The 20,494-nt window shown below is 34.0% G+C and overlaps 1 protein-coding gene across 1 annotated transcript; it reads left to right on the forward strand.

Annotated features, from left to right (window-relative positions):
- The first annotated feature begins 6,503 nt into the window (after positions 1-6,503).
- LOC100814608 (uncharacterized) lies at positions 6,504-17,354 on the forward strand. The gene is made up of 2 exons (XM_003550044.5): positions 6,504-6,668; positions 16,503-17,354. The coding sequence occupies exons 1-2, from the start codon at positions 6,596-6,598 to the stop codon at positions 17,153-17,155; spliced, it is 726 nt and encodes a 241-aa protein (XP_003550092.1). The 5' UTR covers positions 6,504-6,595; the 3' UTR covers positions 17,156-17,354.
- Positions 17,355-20,494: the final 3,140 nt, after the last annotated feature.

A 20,494-nucleotide genomic window follows, 5' to 3' on the forward strand; every position in this document is an offset into this window, starting at 1 on the left:
GCGTGCGTGTGTGGGTGTGCGTGCGTGTGTGCGTGTGTGTGCGTGTGTGTGTGTGCGTGTGTGCGTGTGTGTGCGTGTGTGTGTGTGTTGTGTGTGTGTGTGTGACTTATCCTAATTTAATATTTTATATAAATATAAATTCATACATATATAAAAAAAAGTTAATAATTAAGTGATGTGTTCCATCATTATAAACTCTCTCAAATTTTAACGCGCTAAAAAGGTGTTGAAGAATAAACGTGTTATTTTTTTCCTTTTTTTCCTAATTTCCTTTTTTAAAAAAATTATCTTTTGCCATTTTTTCTACAAGAGTTATGATTTTGTGGTTTGGTTTTTGAGACAGGCTAACGATAGTGCTGAAGGTGTCGAAGAATAAATGTGTCATTTTCTCCTTTTTTTTCCTAATTTCCTTTTTTTAAAAAATTATCTTCTGTCATTTTTGCTATGAGTGGTGTCTTTTTGTTTCCCATACCAGTGTGATCGATACAGTTCCACGGTTAGCCATGATCATTTTTTGTACTGATTATTTATTTACACGTTTTGCTGTTTTAGCAAATTTCCCTGAAATTTCTATGGATGTCAAGGTACGTTGACTATTTATCTTATATACAAACAACACCATGACTAATAGTATTTATGTTGACGGGAGAGTCTCACGTACGATTCCTTTGAGAAGGGTGTGATACCACCACCTATCAGGCCCACTACAAAAACATAAATACAATTATTGCAAATGTCATTATATCAATTTTTTAAAGGGGTTTATAACAAAAGATTCTTATATTCAACGGGGTAAACAAATAGAGAAGTAATAAATGATGATAAGATTAGGTACATGTCATTTTTATCTCAAATTTCATAGCTATCTTAAAATCATACTTTTTTACCTATATATAACTCAACATTAATTTTGCACCAATTTATTGACGTTTAATTAGTGAGGCTATTTCATTCGTATTATTGTTGGTTTCCATTTCAAGTTATTCGATACTTAACAATCAATTTTAAACATTCTGTTACAATATGGAAATAATCGTAATTTTCAAATTAATAAATATCTTATGTTACAATATTAAAATAATGATAATTTCGGCATTAACTTATTCGTCATTAGTATGTACTTAACAATCAATTTAAAATATTATGATATCAATTTTTCCATGTTATTCAAATCAACTTCAATTTTCTATTTGTTTTTGCCGTAATCATTGTCAATTTATTAATGTTTAATTATTAAAGGTTCCATTTTTATCTATTTTTGGCCCGTTTCTTTTTGTCTAATTTTGATTGATTTTTGCTGTCTACATTTTCTTTGTTTCTTTATTTCTTATAGTGCAAAAGCTTAAATGTTTTTGGTAAGCCTGTATTGCATGCACAACTGGTGGAAGAACACACTAAAGGTGCGGTTTTTATCTGGAAACTCCACGAGTGCAAGTTTGTTTTCTTTGATTTTTGGGTTTATGGTTAAATTTTTTCATCTTCATAAAAAAAATTTGGGTTTTATGATTTTTCCCAAGACAAAAGCTTTAATTTTTATCGGGTGTTCTCCCTTTATTTTGTTTTCTAAGTTTTCACACTACAAAAAGTTTAAATTGTTTTGTGCTGCTGGAGCTTCTACACCTTGCATTGCATTTTCGGTTTATATCTGTATCATTGGTTAATTTTTAAAAATTATTCTTTTCCAGCCCAAAAGCTTAAACCTGTCTTTTGTGTTTTTAAAAAATCTAACATTTCGATTTTGAAAACCAAATCTGTGATTTTTATGTCTGCTCCCTCCCCAGTGGATTTCTATATTGTGTTCTTGGTGGAGGAACGCACTAAAGCTGCGGTTTTTATTTCAAAACTCTATGAGTACACGTTCCTTTTGTTGGTGACTTCTCACAAACATCTCTAATGATTAAAGATTTTTACATGCATATATGTATAGTTATAAATCATCTAATTTGGTTAAAAGTTCCAGAGAGAGTAAGAAAAGAATAGAGGAAGAAGAAGAATGAGGAGTGAGAGAAAGGGATCAGTGCACAAATGAAAAAAAAATATAGAGAAAGGAAAACATATTTGGTTTTCTTGGAAAAGTAATTTTATGAGAGAGAGAAAGAGAAGAGAAGAAAAAAGATAAAAAAATATTAATTAATTATTACAGGAAAGCAACAGACAGATTTTCATTGACATGAAAAAACCGAGCAGGACATGTGGAGGGATTCACAATGATTCACATGACTCTCCACCTCCAATCTTACCATAATTCATTGAATGCTCAACAATTCACATTTTCACCAACCACTGTGTCACTGCAACATTTATTCTCCACAGATCTCTTCTTCGAAAAATATTCAATGTTCATTCCTTTAAGATAAAATACTGAAACGGCTCGGATAATGGCTTCAGAATTATCGACTGACACAACCAAGACAAGTACCGGTTCTGATTCATCATCAGCAACAAGCAAGGTGAATGTAAAATCAATTACTTGCTTACTTTCTCAAATTACTTTGAACATTGCTCATTCTTTGTTTTCCTTTTTCGGTTTGGGTTTTTGTTGATGGGTTTTTGTTTTGCTTCCTACTCGCTCAGCTTTTGGTTTCCTTTACATGTAATCGTTTTATTTTTTATTTGGTTTTTATGTATATTGCTTTCGACTGAAATACTGAAAAAATGCGTGACCTTTGTCATACCTAGGTTTTCTTTGTCTCCTGTTATTCTGATCTTGATCTAGCTACGAAACAAAGCCTTATTTCTTCCTTTATGTTTTGAATCCATACACAGATATATTTTGACTCATTAATATTGTCAACTGTTATAAACATTATTTTCTTCATTTTTTACCAGCAGACAACAAATACACAATTTCCATTGTTATTTGCTCTGTTTATTTGGAATATACCACTGATAGATAGCAATTAAATATAATATTTTGCTGGTAGGATTGTTATTTCCTCTGTTTCTTCATGACTTTGCACGTTACAATCCCTTTTTTTTATGCTTATTCTTTACCTCAATTGTTTCTGGATAGCGAATTATGCTACTAAACTTTGGAATTTGGGCCTATATTGATCTCTCACCTTCAACAATAGTCGCACATTGTAATTCTAGAGCAAACCACAAAACACTGATAGTCCTATTCATTCATTTTATTATGTTGTTGTCATTCTCCAGATATTTTGGACTTTCCTATTTCAGTACCATACTTGATTTTCATTTTTTGCATTTCCTCTCACTGCAGATTCAATATCCAATTCACACAATTCCATTAATCCTACAGTTCATTACAGTATTACACAATGATATGGTAATGTTACATACTAATTGTTTTTATTCTTCATATAGTTTCATATTTGCTTTCTTGCTATGATTATTTGCAGGACATTATAGAAGTGCCCTCTTTTTACCACCGACAATGAGCACTAGAATACCCTAAGTTTGTCAACTTTAGATATGATGGAACCATATACCAAATCAGGTTAAGGCAGCATCGAGCAAAAGTCTACTTTGTAGAAGGACTGAAACAATTTAGAAAAGATTTATCAATTTTTGAATCTGTGATGATTAAATTCTTGGCATGCAACAAAAAATCCATGTTTGATCTTTATTTCGTTCCCTCACTAGAATGCCAGACTTGCGGAAGGTCAGAAGTTATGTCAAGACAACATATTTGGACAATTGAAATCACATAATCAATGCTTGGTGCACCAGGACCACTGGTAACAATGAAAACCTCTTTAATGTTGCTAATTAATTCAGGCTTATATATCATGCTATTTTTTTCCCATGCAGAGACTCCTCAACTGTGCCATGACACATGTAAATGCCTACGGTCAACACATGACCATTCTCAGAAGATTTGGACCTCCATTACAGTGGAATGTTGTCGTGGTTGATGGTGGAGTTGGGGGCAAATATGTTGTACAACCATGGTATCAATTCCTTGCAGATAATGATTTCTCCCACGATGATGAAGTCTCCTTCTATTACAGGACCATTGATAAAATATGGGAAATTGTCATCCGCCGAAGATAGAATTGGGACTATTAGCTTTAGTTTATGTACTTTGATTCATCTATCTTTTTGTCTTTTATGTTTTTCCCCTCTCCTCTCATTTAATTGAAACATTATTTTTTTTGTGTTGGCATTTTCATTTTCACCCACTCCTTTTGTTCCTTTCATTTTCTTCTTTTTTACTACACCCATCAAAAATTGGCCTTGCATCTGTTCTCTTGGCTTTTGCATTCTGGGTACTGTCATTCAATTTTTAATTTTGTGGTTTTTTTTGTTCTGCTGACCTTTGTGGGTACATGCTTTCTTACATGAGTATTGGTTCATAAAAACATTTTTATTTTGTTTTCTGACTTCTCACAATACAATCACTATTGTATGCACATGTTATTTTTATTTTATTTTCAACATGAATATTATTGGTAGAGCCACAATTAAGCATTTTGCGCATCGACTATATTTCTGATGCAGCTGACATGTGTTACACATAAATTTTGGCTTTTAGATTTTGTTTTGTCGTATGACATTGTTAACAAATGTATCACTCAATTTTGAGATTTCATGGTTTGAATTTGAATGAAATGACTCTGTTTAATTTAATCTACTATTAGTAATTTATAACTGTTGCACTACAAATTTTTGGTATGGTAAACTAAACATTGTTGATAAAGCGATATTGTTGTCTACTTTGCTCATCTTACACATTCCCTGCTATAGTGATCTTATATTTATTTGCTGCCTCTTCTAGTGTTTATGTTTTATAGACCATGTAATATTCATGATCTGTTTTCAGATTTACTTGATCAGAAAAAAAATCCTATCACACCATGCTGTGTTCTTAGACCACATTAATATATATAATTTATGTGGAAAAAAAATTTTCATACGAAAGTGAACTTTTGGTTTGTCTTGCATTTGCTTCTTTTTTTGCGGTTATGTGTTCATTGTCTGTTTACCTTTTTCGGTTTCTTTTGGACTGAAAGTAGTGAAAACATGCGTGAGCTTTGTCTGATTCTAATTTACATTGCCACTATTTATGCCTTTCTGTTCGTTTTGATGCCTACTACTGTTTCTGTTTTGTTCTTTTTTACACACGTTTGTATGTGGTTCGTTTTGGTCTTTATGTTCGTTTGCATACAATATTTTTGAATTTATTTCCTATGTTTCTTTTATATAATTTAAATCAATTTCAAAATGTTTCCAACACAATCAACTCTTTTTACAAATTATCTTTATATTATATACAAACAACACCTTGACTAATACCAACACAGAACCCTGACTAATAATATTTGTGCCACTTACAGTAAAATACCTTGCAAACCCGCAATATTTTATAATTTATTTCCTATGTTTGTTTTATATAATTTAAAATAATTTCAAAATGTTTCCAACACAATCAACTCTTTTTACAAACAATCTTTATGTTATATACAAACAGGACCTTGACTAATAATATTTATGCCCACTAATTATACAAATTTAGTCCCTCTTCACAATAAAATACATCTAAAATAAAATTTTCCCTGCAAAACCATAATATTTTTAAATTAATTTCCTATATTTCTTTTATATAATTTAAATCAATTTCAAAATATTTTTAACTTAATCAACTCTTCTTGTAAATTATCTTTATGTTATATACAAACAACACGCTGACTATTTATCTTATATACAAGCAACACCATGACTAATAGTATTTATGTTGACGTGAGAGTCTCACGTACGGTTCCTTTGAGAAGGGTGTGTACCACCACCTATCAGGCCCACTACAAAATTATTTTAAAAATTTAGTCCCTCTTCACAATTAAATACATCTAAAATAATTTTTTTCCTGAAAAACAAAATATTTTTTATTTTATTTCCTATGTTTCTTTTATATAATTTAAATCAATTTTAAAATATTTTCAACACAATCAACTCTTCATACAAATTATCTTTATGTTATATGCAAATAACATGTTAACAAATAGCATTTATGTCACTTACAGTGAAATTATACAAACAACACCCTGACAAATATTATTTATTCACTTACAGTCTAATGATACAAACAACACTTTGACAAATAGTATTTATGTCACTTATAGTAAAATACCAATCCGTGCATCACACGGACTCTCCACTAGTACAAAATTAAATTGAAGTTTAACACCAACTATTACCAATGTCTTCATTGATGTTTTCATTATTAAATTATACAACTCCTTATACAACTCCTAATTATTGACAATCTTACATCTATTTAAATTACATACACCCCAACTAAGGTCTATTTATTCATCTCAAATTTTAATTCTTTATACATTCAAAAAAGAATTTAACTTTTTAATCTAATCACAATTTTCTTATTTAAAAACAAAACAAAATATAACAAATGTAGCATGTTCATTGAATTGAACTCGGGATATCTTGAACCACAAATAAGGAACATGCCACTAGACCAAATGGCCAGTTATAATTTTCGAGTTGCATATTTATTAATATTAATATTATTCTCACTCTAAGAAACCCCAACAAACAAAAACCCTTGCACAATATGGCCCTAAACTTGGAGTGTGTCGTGTGGTGTGAGACAGTGTAACTCGGAAGCGCAGCAGCAATGGCAAGAGCGACTCTCCTTCACTTGCTGCGGTCACAGAGCCTCCGCCACGTGTCCAAAAACGCTCCTTCAGGTTCTCTTCCTTTGCTATTATTGTATTTGTTTGCGCTCTTTCTCTTGTTGATTCTTCTGCATTCTCAACGTTACCGTGGATATGAACCTTAAAAGTTTTAAACTTTATTTGATCTCTTCGTGGGCTTTTTTTTTTTTTTTTCTTTTTTCTTTTTGTGGCATCCCAAGAACTGGGTCATGGGCACCATTGAATAAAGTTTGAAACTTTATAAGGTTTTTTTATCAACATGAGTCAGACATTAAAATCTGTTTTTAGGGGCAAGGGTTTAAAATTACTGGGGCGGTCGTAATTTTGATGTTTTTTTTTTTAATGTTGTGGGAAATTACAGACAGATATGTGGTCGATGTGTAGACCCAAAATACCTTGATTTTGCAGCCAAATTCATGGTCGTGAACCCTTTTTTTAAGAACTTGAACAGGGTTTTGGATCATTTTCATTTCTACTCTGTTATTGACTAATGTTGAGATGCAGATCATTGGTATGAACATAACAGTTTATGTCACAATGAATGATTACCTTGGTTGGATCATTTTCATGGAAATTTGTTCTGAAATTCTACTCTCAGTTTTTGACCAATGTTGAGATGTAGATCATTGGTATGAACATAACAGTCTCATGCCACAACACAATGAATGATTACCTTGGTTTGATTAAACTCATTAAAGTCGAGTTGTTAGTTCATGATTTTTACAGATCAAAATGTTAGTAGTCTTGTCTGAATTCAGAAACTTTTGGTGTGTGTAGTATATAAAGTTAGACTTTTTTCTTTCCTTATATATTATTATGCTTATGAAATTTCTGCAAATTTTCCAGTATAGCACAAAACAAAACTTTGTTTTTTTTTTTTTTTTTTTGCATTTAAATCACTGAGGGTGAAAAGAAATGACTATTGGGGTAGTTATATATTACCTTTGGCTAAATTTGTAATTCATATAAACTTGGAAAATTATTATTTAATGAGAAAAATACAAGGGATTGTTTTCGTGGAAACCACTAAGATTGGGCTATTGGTGAGGGACTAGGGTAGTTTACATGAGGTAATAAGTTCAAACCTCATTGTCATATTTGTGTGGAAGAAAAGGTGGTTTTCTTTGAAACATAAACATTAGTTTTGTGGTACTTAAGTGCTAAGAAATAAGTCTCATAGATGCTGAGATCTAAAGGCGTTATGGCATATAGTAAATTGATACTCTTGGTATTATGAATGACTATATTTATAGTGTGTTTGGATCTGAGTTTGTGATACACGTTCTCTAATATTTCCACATCTAAAATCATCTAGTAACATAGAAGCAAGTTATTTATGCTTCAAGTTGATCTAACAACAACAACAATAACGCCTTATCCCACTAGGTGGGGTCGGCTACATGGATCAACTTCCGCCATAATGTTCTATCAAGTACTATACTTCTATCCAAATCATTAAGTTCGAGATCCTTTTTGATAACCTCTCTTATAGTCTTTTTGGGTCTTCCTCTGCCTCGAATTGTTTGCCTTCTCTCCATCTGGTCTACTCTCCTCATTACAGAGTCTACCGGTCTTCTCTCTACATGCCCAAACCACCTAAGTCTATTTTCCACCATCTTCTCTACAATAGGCGCTACTCCAACCCTCTCTCTAATAGCTTCGTTTTTAATTTTATCCTGTCGAGTCTTACCACACATCCACCGCAACATCCTCATCTCCGCTACACCTACTTTATTCTCATGTTGGCTCTTGATCGCCCAACATTCTGTTCCGTACAAAATCGCCGGTCTTACCGCAGTCCGATAAAACTTTCCCTTTAGCTTGATCGGTACCTTTGCATCACATAACACCCCCGATGCTTTTCTCCATTTCATCCATCCTGCTTGAATGCGATGATTCACATCCCCTTCAATTTCTCCATCATCCTGTATTACAGACCCAAGATATTTAAACCGTGTGACGTGAGGGATAATATGGTCTCCTATTTTCACCTCTGAGTTAGAAACCCTCCTTCTTTTGTTGAACTTACATTCCATATACTCCGATTTGCTTCTGCTTAGGCAAAAACCATGTGTTTCTAGAGCTCGTCTCCAAGTTTCCAACCTCTCATTCAACTCCTCCCTCGACTCTCCAAGGAGGACTATGTCATCTGCAAAAAGCATGCATCTCGGCGCTATCTCTTGGATTTGTTCCGTGAGGACCTCCAGAATTAAGGTAAAAAGGTAGGGGCTAAGGGTTGACCCTTGATGCAAACCAATTGTGATGGGAAAATCGTCTGACTCTCCACCCTGTGTCCTAACACTAGTCGATACCCTATCATACATATCTTGGATAGCTCGAATATATGCAACCCTAACCCCTTTCTTCTCTAGAGCTTTCCACAAAATCTCTCTAGGCACTCTATCATACGCTTTCTCCAAGTCAATAAAAAATCAAGTGCAAGTCTTGTTGGTCCATGCGATATTGCTCCATCACCCGCCGTAATAAATAGATCGCTTCCATGGTCGACCTTCCCTGCATGAAACCAAATTGATTCTCAGTAACTTGAGTCTCCTTTCTTAATCTCCGTTCGATCACTCTTTCCCATAATTTCATGGTATGACTCAAGAGCTTGATTCCCCTATAATTTGCACAATTTTGTATATCCCCCTTGTTCTTATAGATTGGCACTAACGTGCTTCTCCTCCATTCCTCCGGCATGCGTTTTGACCTCATAATTTCATTAAAGAGTTTGGTGAGCCACTCAAGACCTCTATCTCCAAGAGTTTTCCACACTTCAATAGGTATGTTGTCTGGCCTCACCGCCTTACCGTTACTCATTCTTTTCAACGCTTCCTTTACTTCCTGTTTCTGAATCCGACGATAGTACTTATAGTTCCGGTCCTCTTCTCTTATGTCTAGACTGCTAGAGTCATATCCATATCCATCATTAAATAAGTTGTGGAAATACGCCTTCCACCTTTCCTTGATATCTTTTTCATGCATTAAGACTTTGCCTTCTTCATCTTTAACACACTTTACTTGATCCAAATCTCTAGTCTTCCTCTCTCTACCCTTAGCAAGCCTATATATAGATCTTTCTCCGTCCCTGGTTCCTAGAGCTTGGTATAATCCGTCAAAAGCTTGGGCTCTTGCCTCACTTTTTTGAATGCCCAACCAAACATGCAGTTAATATATGGTTGTAATTGCTATCATCCTTTCATATGTGATTTGTTGACTTGCTGTATTTCTGTTACTAAGGATTAGGCTCTTCTAAAATATCACTTATGGGGAGTAGTTCTGAGTTTTTACATCTCTTTAGTATAATGGATGACTACTTGTAACTATCATGTTCTTTCAGTGGCATGTTTTCCATAGTTCTTCACTTAGTAAAAAGTCATGTCCTAATTCCAAGACCTCTAAAATATCTTTATATTAGTTTTCCTTCATGCTAAATTTTGTAACAGAATATAAGCTTTGGCTGTTATTCAAGGGAAGAAGCAACATAGAAAACCGTATACCCAGTTTTTTTTTTTTTTTTTTGTGTGTGTCCATTGTACTGTGTTTTAAAGAAAAAATTGAGTCTAACACATTTTTTTAAAAGCTCTTAAAAAGATCAGCTTATTGTTTATAACAAAAGGAAAACAAGTAGCTTAACAAAAACACTAAGTGAAAGAGCTTTAGAAAAACCTTGTTTCTTTTCTCTTTCTTCCTCTGCTCCCCCTGACTCTCTCTTTGCTCTCTCTCTTTCCCCACTCTATTCCTCTCTCTCCCTCTCTGATTTAACTAATGCATATACTTGAAAGAACTTGTGCATTGTCATGTGGCAAAAAATCTTATCTTACCCCTTTATGAGATTCTGTATAGTTACTATTTACGACTACTATTTAAAAATTCCTGGTTGAAACATATGTATACTTTCAGTGACCAAATCTTAAGAATACAATCAAAAAAAAGAAAAAAAACTGTCTCAAATTTTGTTGTTAGATTTGTGTAGTATGTTAAACTTCAATTTCTAGTATATTTATCCCAGTTATTCACAAATCCAGAGGTCTTCGTCTCCTAAATTGGCTTCATTTTGAGGCTTGAATTTAATAAAACGGGAACCAAACTGATCTCTAGTGGTCCTAAATTTTAGAAACCAAACTGACCATTGTGATAAATACTAGTTCAGGTCTTCAGGATGAAAATAGATGCAGGACCGCATATTATTCTCTAGTACAACCCTCTCGGAGTAAAGCCAGAGATGAATATCAGGGTTTTTGATATGTTAGAGAGAAGTCTTAAATTCAGTTAGTTTTCAGTTAGTTGTAAAAACTGTTTGTGGTTACTATTAGCTGTCTCTTCTTAGTTAGTTAGTATGCTATGATTCTGTTAGTTACTAACAGAATCAGTTAGTAATTGTTAGAGTCAGAGTTAGGCCTCATTGTGAACTCTGCTCTATATATAGACCTTTGTTGTAATCATCAAATCAATAATGAAAACACAATTATGATTTCTATCAGTTCTCTATCTCTCTCTAAATGTAACATGGTATCAAGAGCCTTCTGATTCTTCCACAAGCGTGGCAAGATCCTCCATTTCTTTCCTCTGAATCTTCCCTTCTTCAATGGATTCCCAACCTCACACACCTCGTACACCACCAATCTTGGCGACACCCAACTCAACAATCACACCTCTATCTTCTTTCAACTACAAGATTTCTGTCAAATTAGATGCAACAAACTATCTTGTATGGCTGCAACAGATTGAACCAGTCCTAAGGGCTCATTGCCTTCATCGTTTCTGTGTCATTCCTGAGATACCTCCTCAATACGCTTCGGAACACGATCGCCTTGCCAATATTGAAAACCCAGCTTTCAGCAACTGGGAATTACAGGACCAGCTCCTCTTAGCATGGCTGCAATCATCTCTTTCCCCTGCCATTCTTCCTTCTGTCATTGGTTGCAAGCACACATTCCAACTCTGGGAAAATATCCATCAATCCTTTCAATCGAAAACCAAGGCTCAGGCGCGACAATTGCGAACTCAGCTACGCACCACGAAGAAAGGATCATCTTCAATCTCTGAATTCTTGGCAAAAATCAAACACATTTCAGATTCGTTGACATCAATTGGTGAGTCTGTTTCCCTTCAAGATCAACTTGATGTAATTCTTGAAGGTCTTCCTAATGAATTTGAAAGTCTCGTAACCCTAATCAACTCAAAGATCGAATGGTTCGATTTAGAGGAAATTAGGGCCCTTCTTCTGGCTCATGAGCAGCGATTGGACAAGGCGCGTATCACTGAAGAAGCTGCATCCCTCAATTTTACTCAATCTCAGCCAAATTCAAAAACCCCCAATTCTGTGAACCCTAATTCTGCGACAGAAACCCAGATTGCTCCTCAAGCCAATTGGACAACTGGGAACTCAAATTCAGGCAATTACGACTCTCAAAACAACAATTTCAAGAACAACAATCAATCTAGAGGCCGTGGAGGAAGAAATGACCGTGGCAATCGTGGTGGTTGTGGGGGTCGTTCCACTGTTCAATGTCAAGTCTGTCATCGCACAGGCCATGATGCTTCCTACTGTTATCACAGGTTTAATGCTGCTTATGGAAGCAATCAACCTTATGTTCATGGCAACCCTTATCAGTATGTAAGGAACACTACACCAAATAACAACAATTGGGCTCAAAGTAACCCTCAGTGGCAGCAAGCAGCACCTCAGGCCAACTTCACTGGATATGCACCTCAGACCAATTTCACTGGTTATGCCATGCACCCTACCATGAACAACAATCTTGACACAGCTGCTACTCAGCATGTTACTCTCATGCAACCTCCTCCAGGCTCTGCTCCTCCTCCTTCTCACCTTGAGCACATATTCCTTGGCAATGGTCAAGGTTTGCGTGTCACTGGAATTTCCTCTTATGCTTTTCCTTCACCTTCTCATCCTCATCATACATTGCATTTAAATAATGTTTTGCATGTTCCTAGCATCAACAAAAATCTGATCAGTGTTTCAAAATTTGCATCTGATAATAATGCATACATTCAATTTCATCCATCTCACTTTGTCATGAAATCTCAGGACAATGATCAAATCTTGCTTCAAGGAAAATTGGACAAGGCTGGACTTTATCCCATTCACTCTTAGTCATCAACTACTTCTAGTCTTTCTTCTAGACACCATTCTGTTCATTCTATTGTAACTAGTCACAATGACTTGTATTTTCAATGGCATCACAGGCTAGGCCATACAAATCTAGACACTATGAATAATGTCTTGAAATCATGTAATATGCCTACATTCAATAAAAACAAAACTGATTTTTGTATCTCTTGTTGTCTGGGCAAGTCACACAGATTGCCTTCCCAACTGTCTCAAAGCACTTATAATTCTCCTCGAGTTAATTTATTGTGATTTATGGGGTCCAGCCCCCATGCAGTCCTCTATGGGCTACAAATACTACATCTCATTCATTGATGCTTTTAGCAAATATATTTGGGTCTATTTTCTTCATGACAAATCAGAAACACTTACTATTTTCAAACAATTCAAAACATTAGCTGAATTACAGCTTAACACTAAGATAAAAGCCATTCAATCTGACTGGGGGGGTGAATTCAGAAGTTTTACATCATATCTCAGTCAGTTAGGAATCATTCATCGCATTATCTGTCCTCACACCCACCATCAGAATGGTGTGGTCGAAAGAAAGCATAGGCACATTGTGGAGATGGGCCTCTCCTTACTCTCCCACTCCTCTCTCCCTTATCATTACTGGGACCATGCTTTTCATACTGCTGTGTACATCATAAACAGACTCCCTGCATCTCATAATCATTGCATTCCCCTCAAAGTTCTATTCAATAATGTTCCTGATTATAACTTCCTCAGAGCCTTTGGTTGTGCTTGTTATCCTCTTCTAACCCCTTACAACAATCCTAAGTTCCAATATAGGTCAAAAGAATGCATCTTTCTGGGCTATTCTACTTCTCACAGGGGTTACAAGTGTCTTGACAATAAGTCTGGCCGCATCTATATCTCCAAGGATGTGTTGTTTAATGAGAAGCACTTCCCTTATCAAATCACTCCACCTACCACCTGCTCTCCTAACCAAACAGTCACATCAGCAGCTCCCCTTGGAGTTGTCAACCATATTCCCCTACAAACTCCTCACACACCAAACAATCTCACACCAAACAAGCAACCTACTCCTCACACACCAACTACCTTTCCCAGCCACACATCTTCACCATACATCAGTGCCTCTGCCTCTCCAACTCCAACCTTACCCTCCACAGCTTCCTCCACCATTGATCCTAACTCCACTCCCACTTCCTCTCCTTCACCTACAACCAACACCCATCATATGCTTACAAGATCCAAAACTGGCCATCTCAAACCTCCTCTCTTTCCCACAATCAATCTAACAACCATTGAACCAACCACTGTGCAGCAAGCTCTTTCATCTATCCACTGGACTGAAGCTATGCAACAAGAGTATCAAGCTCTTCAAGCTAACAAAACATGGAGCTTGGTACCTCTTCCTCCTCATAAAAGAGCCATCGGGTGCAAATGGATTTTCAGGATCAAAGAGAACCCGGATGGTACCATAAACAAATATAAAGCACGCTTGGTCGCCAAAGGATTCAACTAGAAATATGGTCAAGATTACAGTGACACCTACTCTCCAGTGGTGAAACCAATCACAGTGAGAACTGTCCTCACCATTGCTCTTACTTCCAAATGGCCCCTTATTCAACTTGATGTCAACAATGCCTTTCTTAATGGGCAACTCCATGAAGATGTCTACATGCAACAGCCTCAAGGCTTTATTTAGGGTGAATCCACTCTTGTATGCAAACTTCACAAGGCAATATATGGTTTAAAACAAGCCCCAAGGGCTTGGTATGAGAGTTTGACAAATACTCTCATCTCCTTTGGTTTTCAACAATCCAAGTGTGATCCCTCTCTTCTCATATTCAACAAACATGGCTGTTGCCTGCTTATTCTCATTTATGTAGATGATATAATCATCACGGGTTCCTCCAACACTGCTATTAACCTCATTGTGAACAAGTTGAATGCTACCTTTTCTCTTAAGCAGCTTGGCACTCTTGAGTACTTTCTGGGCATAGAATGCAAGCTTACTCCATCTGGTGCTCTTCATTTATCTCAAGCTAAATACATTAGAGATATACTTCACAGAGCAGGCATGGAAGACTGCAAAGGGATTTCCACTCCTTTACCTGCAAATCTTAAGTTGTCCAAAACTGGTGCTGACCCCTTTGACAACCCCACTCTGTACAGAAGCATTGTAGGAGTCCTGCAGTATGCTACAATTATCAGACCTGAACTTGGATACTCAGTCAACAAGGTGTGTCAGTTTTTCGCTCAGCCACTGGTCTATCATTGGAGTGCAGTCAAAAGGATCTTAAGATACTTAAAGGGCTCCATTGATCATGGTCTCACCCTTCTGCCTGCCACCACCAGTGCCCCTCTCAGCATTAATGCTTTCTGTGATGCAGATTGGGCCTCTGATATTGATGATAGGAGGTCCACTTCAGGTGCTTGTATCTTTTTTGGTCCTAATCTTGTGTCCTGGTGATCTAAAAAGCAAACTCTGGTTGCTAAATCTAGTGCAGAGGCCGAATACAGGAGCCTAGCACATGCTGCATCTGAAGTTCTATGGCTCCAGTCTCTTCTCCATGAGCTCAAAGTTCCCATCCCTCCTCCAGTTATCTATTGTGACAACCAAAGTGCTGTTGCTATTAGTCACAAACCTGTGCTTCACTCCAGAACGGAACACATGGAATTAGACATTTTTTTTGTGAGGGAAAAGGTTCTGAACAAGTCTTTGGTTGTTTCCTACATTCCTGCACAACTCCAAGTTGCTGACATACTTACCAAATCACTCAGCAAGCATTTGTTCTACAACTTCCGCTCCAAACTCAGAGTACTTAGTACTGCTGAGCTTGTGGGGGGAGTGTTAGAGAGAAGTCTTAAATTCAGTTAGTTTTCAGTTAGTTGTAAAAACTGTTTGTGGTTACTATTAGCTGTCTCTTCTTAGTTAGTTAGTATGCTGTGATTCTGTTAGTTACTAACAGAATCAGTTAGTAATTGTTAGAGTCAGAGTTAGGCCTCATTGTGAACTCTGCTCTATATATAGACCTTTATTGTAATCATCAAATCAATAATGAAAACACAATTATGATTTCTATCAGTTCTCTATCTCTCTCTAAATGTAACATGATATACCCTGACCCCTCTCTACTCTCATCGAGACCAATCCTTTATCAAATGGCAAGACAAATGTCCTCTCCTCTCTTCTATTTTATTATATTTTATTTTCTACATGTGATGTCCTACCCTTTTTGACTGTCTAATGCCAACCTACTAACTAATGTGGTTTTAAGGTTATTTGACACCTTTGATCTTATGGAACTTGCTCAATTGAATCATGGGTTCTGGTTTGATTTGGTTCCAGGCCATGGTTCATCATTTTTTTCAGTTCTTGCCAAATGCTAATACCCTGTCAACTATTTAAAAAATTATAAATAAATAAATAAATAAATAAATTAAATGACACAAAGTAGTAGTACATAGCAGAAACAGACTATTTCATGCATAACTTCAGATCAGGATCCAATAAATAACTCTAAACATCCAACACATAATCTGGAGATAGAAAAATGTCTGGGTTATGTTTATAGTGAACCAATGATCACTCATGTAATGAATTTAATGGTTCCTTCACATAATGCTCTCTTGAGGAAACAGTGAAACACCTCTTATATTGCTAATTACTATTTTATTCTTGCCAGTCTTAAAATGTACAGCATAACTATTAATGTTTTTTTTTTTTTTTTGTGTATGCATTTGTTTCCATGGTACAGCATATCGTTGTTTTGGGTCCTCTACCTGTCAACGACCCATTAGCCCCAATCCATCATTCAAAACTTCCTCCCATCTTGCTATTTTCCAAAGAAGATGGGCATCACAAATCCCAACTACAGAGGAAGACGACAAGATTAGCATCGGACCTCGTAGTGGAGGACAACCAGGGGAGGGTGACAAGGAAACTGGAGTCGTTTATTATGGCCCGATCTCAAACACCATAAAGAAAGTAAAACTTCTGTCTCTCTCAACTTGTTGCCTTTCGGTATCTCTTGGTCCGGTCATAACCTTCATGACATCCCCCGATATGAATGTCATCCTGAAAGGTGCAGTAGCATCTTCTGTGATATTCTTGAGTGCTACTACCACCGCTGCCCTCCATTGGTTTGTTAGCCCGTATGTTCACAAGCTCAGGTGGCAGCCAGGTTCGGACAGCTTTGAGGTGGAGATGCTGTCCTGGCTGGCAACTTACATTCCAAAGACTATCAAGTTTTCTGATATTCGACCACCGCAAACCAATAGGCCTTTTGTGACATTTAAGGCCAATGGGAATTTTTACTTCGTGGATGCAGAGCACTGTCACAATAAGGCACTTCTGGCTAGACTGACCCCAAAAGAAGTGAGTAATGAGTCTCCTTTCAAGAACTTGTGATTTGAAACATACTGTTGTGAGCTCGCGGTATTTTACTGTTAGCATTAGAAGAGTATGCTATAGCCCTGCTTTAATTTCTGTCTGTGGCTGGAATTTGTTTTATACTTTTTGAGATTTGATCTCTTGATCTGATACCATAAACTGTTAGGTTTGCTTAATTGCTTAATAAATTAGTAGCAGTGGCATTTTGCAAACATCATATATGGGGAGAGTATTTTGTACAAATGTGATTTTGTGCAAGTTTTTGTCAAAATGATTGATGATATCCTCTACTAATTTATTGTTGTTTAGGTCCTTCTATATATGTTTTATCATATGGTTGGGATTAATATTGCTTACATGATCATCTTTTATTTGTTAGCGATCCTCTTTTTAACACTTTCTTTTCAACCTATTATATGTTGTTTATATGGGTCCTATTAGTTTGGGAATAAAACTCATATTTAGTAGGATTCGCATGAATTTTATTTAATAAAAGTCAAAAAAGGATGTTAAAAAGTTTATCGATGGCATTTCTTTATATATTTTCTTGATATGGTAGCACGGTTGTCATGACTATTTCTGTACGAAGTAATTAAGTCATGCTTTGAGGTTCTTTCTGTCGGTTAATATAAGGAAAAGTGAAGAAAGAATAGTGGAATTTCGGTTTAAAAACCACATTACTATATCACTTCTGTGATTTTACTTGTATCACAATTCTGATTGACTCGGGCATTATTCAAAGGTTTTATTTAGATGGGACATTTAGTGAAGGTAATAAAATTCTTATACAGGATTTAAAGTTCATATTAAACATAATCTAGTTTAGATGGAAAATGAAAGAATTTTAGGAAAACATTGATATTTGAATTGAATATTTGTATACAAATTTTGAATATATACTAGCAAGCCTTCTCATCTGGACATTTTTTTAAAATTTAAGTAGAATTTTAAAAATGAAAATAAAAATATTTAAAATTATAAGAAAGTTTATATAATTAATTTAAAGTAATGAGTAAATAATAAAAAGTTTAGAATTAAGTAGGAAATAATTTTTTAAATATAATTTATAAAAATAATCTAAGAATAGGAGTTGCTTAATTTTGAAATGAAAACAATTCATATAAAACGAAAAATTGTAAAATAATAAATTCTAATATTTAAAAATAATGTAACATTTTTTAAATAGTTAATAATTTATTTTTAAGAATATGAAAATGAATATTAAATAAAAACTTATTACCTGTAGTAATATAAAGAATATAATATGCTTTTTATGTTAAAAGATTGTGGAAATATAGACATCAATAAAATAATATAGAAATTGATAAATGAAATTTGGTAAAAGGTGTGTCTAAATGTATTGTAATTAATAATTAAAATTATATTTAAAATATGTTAAAAAGTATAGTATTGACTATTAACATAATCCAAAGGATTAATGATTTATTTAACGAGAAAATTTATATTTGATTTTCATTTCATGCAAAATTTATTTAAATTAATAATAATCACAAAACACTAATGAAATTTAAATTTTAAATTAATAATAATCACAAAACACTAATGAAATTTGTCTCTGATTCAGTGGATAATTTTTGACAGAGCACGAAAAAAAGTATTAACTATTAACATTTCTCCCAGTTTATAAGTGCCTAGTCATATTAAGGCCGGCGTCAATGGTAACTTGTCATATGAGGCCGGGATACTGCTATGCGCACCCACTAAAATTGTAGGTACACCCAGTATAAGCTCAATTCAAGTTTTTTTTTTTTAAAATATTTGTGATGAATTAATGACCCAAGCAAGAATCAAACTTGTGACTTTCAGGTTATTAGTACAACGCACTAACTAACTGAGCTAATGAACTAATTATATTATAAAATAAATAATGTTTCTATACATAATACTAAAATTTCTAATGTATTTAATACGCATGTAAATTTAAATAATAAATTTTGTGATAATTAATTTTGATATAACTCATGAATTATTTAATTTGTATATTTTTTATAAATAAAAAATATTTACTATTACAAAATTTAATATATATTAAATTTTGTAATAGTAATTTTTTTTAATGCGCAAATGAGTAATTTAAAATATTAATAATTAAAAAAATAAAACTTTAAGGAATTAGAAAAACCAAAAAACCAATACGGATGAAATTCATCCGTATGCTTTATACGAATGAACTTCATATTTACGGGTCAACTTTATCCGTATAATTCATACGGATCAAGTTGATCTGTATGTGAAAAATTTGTTTACGGATCAACACTCAACCAGAAAAAGCAACTTAAAAAGAAACAACAAACCAGGGACATTTTGGACATTAATAAAAAATGCTGGGTGCACCAACAATACTATTGGGTGCACCTAGCAACACCCATGAGGCTGTGTTCGTTTTAATGAAAAGAAAAGTGAAAGAAAGCAAAAACTCAAACTTTCCCTTGTTTGTTAGAGGAGACAGTTACACTACAGTATGTATGATTTTGGTGGGCTCCTTTCAAATTTTGATTTTTTTCACACAAATAAAATAAAAAATTTGCTAAAATAATACAATCCAAAAATTATTTATACAAATGATGTAAAATACTATTTATGATGAGAAATTGATCCCCCCAAAATCGATTTCTCACCTTCATTTTCTAAAACATTATGAAATTAGTTTCTCATAACGTTTATTTTTTTTTTCTAGAAGAACTTTACAAAATCGGTTCACCATAAATCGATTTCGTAAGACGTTCTTTTTTTTTTTTTATAAAAAGACAATTCAAAATGTGAATTATTATTTTTGTTTTATATTTATTTTTTGTTTTTTACTTGAGTTTTTTTTAAATTGTTTTCTTATTTTTTGTTACAGTTATTTTAAATTAACTTCTTTTTGGTTTTAATTATATATATATATATATATATATATATATTAATTTATAAAAAATATAATTTATCTAGAATAATATTTAAGAAAATGCATATATTTAATTACTCAATATAAATATAATTTAGTTATATATTTATAAAACATATAATCTCATATGGTTTATATTGTATTTAAATTTAGTTAAATATTTTTCTTGTTATGATTTATAACTATTATATGGAAAAATATTAAAAAAAACATTTTAAATTTTGGTTGATATGATTTACATTATATTTTTATAAATTTTTTTACTTATTTAAAATATTTTTCACAAAAAATGTATATATTATTAAGTGATCATATATTTTCTTACTTATTAATTTTAATTTGTTTTAGTTAGATGATTAAATGAGCAAAATAAGATAAAACAAGCTAGGATGTGTGATGGGACTGGACAGGTGCAACGTTTCTAGATTTTGTTATTCCCATAAGTCCAT

The sequence above is a fragment of the Glycine max genome, chromosome 17 (assembly GCF_000004515.6).
Source record: "Glycine max cultivar Williams 82 chromosome 17, Glycine_max_v4.0, whole genome shotgun sequence".
Lineage (NCBI taxonomy): Eukaryota > Viridiplantae > Streptophyta > Magnoliopsida > Fabales > Fabaceae > Glycine > Glycine max.

Excerpts from the sequence above, each read along its gene's own strand:
- LOC100814608 (XM_003550044.5), top strand. The coding sequence starts at position 6,596 with ATGGCAAGAGCGACTCTCCTTCACTTGCTGCGGTCACAGAGCCTCCGC. Across the intron at positions 6,669-16,502 it reads GTCCAAAAACGCTCCTTCAG|CATATCGTTGTTTTGGGTCC; the intron begins GTTCTCTTCCTT and ends TCCATGGTACAG.